Below are 3,709 nucleotides of genomic sequence, written 5' to 3'. Positions count from 1 at the left end.
ATTTTCCACTGCAGAGGACTATGTATTCTTACAACCTCCTATGGTAATAGTACTAATGGTAATGTAATAAAATTCACAATTGGTCTTCAGCTTTGCATTAAGATTCTCTTGGCCATAACGTTCACAAGGCAACTCTTTACACCTTCCAGAAGATGTCCTGTTGGGGTTATAAATGACACTGATTACAGTGCCTCTTACACACTGAGCATTCTGCATTATGCTCAATCAGCCCAGGCTCTGTGCTGACCCCAGACCCTTTTAGAGTATCCAGTTTGGTGTGGTTCATACAAATAATAGTCAACCAAACAAAGGGGGACACAATTTCAGATCAGAACGGTCCATTTCACAACCTCCTGGGGGAAAAGTCAGCAGTATCTGGGGGACTTATGTTAAGTGCAGTGGAGTTTATTAGTAAATACTGATTACATAAAGCAGCCAGTCCCACTGCACTTGGACAGAAGCTCCTTCCAACCCACATGGGAGAATATATTTAATACTTACCATATATGAAACTAAGAAAATGAGCTAACCTCATAGAGTTTAACTTGGCCAAAATAATAACTAAGCAAATCACCTCAAAATTTGTTCTCCTTTTGGCTTGCAGTTTCTGACATACTACAGATACAATAATTGAATAAGAATAAAACAAAACTTTAGAAGCTAAAGAACCATGAAATAGTTACTGGGTCTTACCTGCTTGGGAAATTATAGCAAGATCAAATCTTTTATTAGTCGATCGGTGCTTCCCTGTGGCAGAAGACTCAGAGAATGAAGGTCACGGGGCAGGGTGGGACTACAGAACTTCCCCGGACTTTCTCAAAAAGTTAGTATTTTTTTATTACAGATGGTTCGTTTTCCACCTACGGCTAATCAGCTAGCTAACGCTCGCTACTCCTTTTCAAGATGAGAAAAATATCTGCTTGTCTCCAAATTTGAATATTTTACAATTTAAAATGGAAACTGGGTGACAGAACACGTTGAGGATGCGACTCAGCACCTCATCCACGCGGGCCCAGAGCGGGACGGTCCGTGTCCGCAGCGGTCTCCTGAGAGCCTTGAGAGCAAAGAAATGGTCTTCTGAGAGCCTGGGCAGATGAGCGGACTTAACTGGCCCCAAGACACACAGTTGGCATTTGTGATCATCTGGCTCTCGCCGAGGACTTTGCCAGTGGCCTAACCTTCCTGCCAAGAAGCTGGGAGGGCGGGGGTTGGGGATGAGGGGAGGGGGCGGCATAACTGAAAGCACAAAGTTTAGGGAAAGACTGAGATTTCTTTGTGCCCCGCTGGACGGGCGAGGCGTGAGAGAGGAGAGTTGGGGTCCCTCAGAAAGGGCTGTTGGAAGAAGTTGCCTGGAAGGGGGGGCGGGGTGCCCTGGCAGCTGCCCAGCGTTGACGCGGTGACAACTGCAGAAGGTGGCCCTCCTCCAAGCCCTCCCCATGCCTCCCCCGCAACTCCCACCCACCCCTGCCCCCATCCCCCACCACCGCCTGGATCCCCCGCACTTCTCCCGACCAAGGCCGGGGCCGTAGTTTGCATCCGGACTGGCTTTGGATGCAGCCAATCCTCCTTTGGCTGATGGAATAGTCTCCCCTCCCCACAGCCCCGGCGCGCCCCTCCCTCGCGCGCCTCGCCGCCTCCCGCGGCAGAGCAGGAGCTGCGCGGCCCGGAGCGGTGGCGGCGGCGCCCGAGTATCCGTCCCGCACGCCGGGGCGAGGGGCGAGCAAGCGCGCTCCTCCTCCCGCGCCCTGCGCCCCCGCGCTCCCCCTCTCCTCGCTGCTCGCTCTCCCGTCCCTCCCTCCTTCTCTTCCTTCTTTCCGTGTTATTTTCCTCTTCTCTTTCCCCTTTTCTGTCTCCCTGACCGTTCGCTTGTACATTCCCATTCTCCCCCCGTCGCTCTCCTCTCTCCCCCTCCCCTCCTCACTGTCACACTCTCTCTGCGCCCGTCTCTCTTTTCTCATTTGCTTGCTCATCTCCGAACGTGGATCCGCGGCTCCCGGAGGAGCCCAGCTCTCGGAGCACCTGGAGTCCGGCCGGCGGCGGCCCGAGCCTGGCCAGCGGCGGCGGCGGCGGCGGGAGCGGCGGGAGGCGAGGTAGCTGCAGCCCCGACCGCGGGCACCGCGGGAGCCCCAGCGGCAGCAGCCGCCGCCGAGATGTCCCGGCGAAAGCAGAGCAAACCCCGGCAGATCAAACGTAAGTTTGCGCGCGGGGCCGGGAGTTGGTGGGATTATTGCCCAGGAGCGGGGTGCGCAGGACGGGAAAGCGGTGGGTGGGTAGCGGGGCTGGGGGAGATTGGCTACCGGTCCCCTAGATGTGTCAAACTTTGCCTGAGCAGTCGAAGGGACAACTAGACAGTCATAGACAGGCAGACGGCCAGCCCGAGCCTCGGGCAGGAGCGAGGCTGCGAGGAGCAGCCCTTGCTTGCCCCGCTCAGCCCTCGCGCTCCCGGGCTGCTTTTTTAATTTCGACCCGCGCACGCTGCGAGTCCCCGGCGCTGTTGTCCAACCAGAGGGGCAGTCCCGCTCCTTTAGACGCTTATTATTGTTGTTGTCATTGCTGTGGTGCGATTGACGTGGGACTACTCTTGGGAACCACTTTTACCAACCAGGGTAGAAACTTCTCAGAAAAGCTGGGCGGTCGAGACCTCGGGGCGAGGGAGGTAACTTCCCCCGGCGGTGGAAAATCAGAGCGTCAGGGTCCCGATCCTGGGCGGTGCCAGAGCCACACCAAACCCGAAGCGAAACAAAAAGTAGGTGTAAAAGTTCGCGCCTCTGAGGCGGGCGGCCGTGCGTCTCTGCCCTGCGGGCGCAGGCTGGTGGCTGGCAGGTCGTGTCCTGGGACTTCGGGCGGGTCCCGCTCGCGCTGCCAGGACGCTCAGCCGAGCGAGGATTCGGGTGGCGTCTGGCCCTGGTGGCGCGCGGAATCTTCGCTGGGAGGGGCCGCCGGTCACTTCCCAGCGCCGAAGCTGTGAGTTCAAGGCGGTGGGCGCGCAGGGGAGTGCATGGCCCTGAGCCCGCGAGTCCCCGGGGGTCCCGATGGTGCTTAGAGGACACGGCGGGTCAAGAGACACCTTCCGGAAACAGGCATGCTTGCAGAGATCAAGTCGGTCAACTTTTCTTGGCTTGGGGAGAATTCCTCCAATAGTGTTTTATAGGCCTGAGACATATCTTCAACGCTTTGGCCGAAAAGAAGAAAAAGCCTTATTAGTTTATTTTTTGCCAGCTTTATGATGTGTCTGTTTCATCGTGTTGCTCAGAGTCTGGCAATTAGTTTAAAACAAATTATAATGTAATTTTAGGATAAGACTTTAGTAGTATCCCTTTCCCACTTGATTATTGACCATACTCACCCCACCCCCAAATGTTGAAAATTCTATTTGGTGTAGTTTAAAAATAAATCTTATCAATCAACTTGTCCTTGAAATGGGGGCCAAGTTATAAACAGTTATCAACAGTTAAGTATTCAGATCTTTGTGTGTGTGTGTGTGTAGCTGCTTCTCAAACATAACTTTCTAGCTTTTATTTCTTCCATTCCTTCTTTTATACTTCAGTTCTCACTCTGTGCAACTTGGGTTAAAGCAAGTACTGAACTTCACTTTTGGCTCAAAGCAGTTTTAATCAAGTAGTGATAATCGGTTTTTGAAGACTTTCACTTTTTCAGAATGATTATTCATGGTTTCCACCAATTGCCTTGTAGTTTTTAGGACTCAGTT

At 53.6% G+C, this 3,709-nt stretch overlaps 1 protein-coding gene across 3 annotated transcripts in view; it reads left to right on the top strand.

Annotated features, from left to right (window-relative positions):
* The first annotated feature begins 1,644 nt into the window (after positions 1–1,644).
* Positions 1,645–3,709, top strand: part of ZFPM2 (zinc finger protein, FOG family member 2) — a 503,464-nt gene continuing 501,399 nt past the window's right edge. For 2 of the 3 annotated variants that reach the window (XM_050802222.1, XM_050802221.1), the window contains exon 1: positions 1,645–2,190. In XM_050802222.1, coding sequence (XP_050658179.1) covers positions 2,151–2,190 — 40 coding nt within the window. In that variant the 5' untranslated portion in view covers positions 1,645–2,150. Of the gene's footprint in view, positions 2,191–2,758; positions 2,965–3,709 lie in introns of those variants that run through there. The other variant, XM_050802224.1, reaches the window with a different exon arrangement.

Source organism: Macaca thibetana, chromosome 8 (assembly GCF_024542745.1).
Source record: "Macaca thibetana thibetana isolate TM-01 chromosome 8, ASM2454274v1, whole genome shotgun sequence".
Lineage (NCBI taxonomy): Eukaryota > Metazoa > Chordata > Mammalia > Primates > Cercopithecidae > Macaca > Macaca thibetana.
Note: the sequence above shows the minus strand (reverse complement) of the source record. Positions and strands in the feature narration are given on the sequence as shown.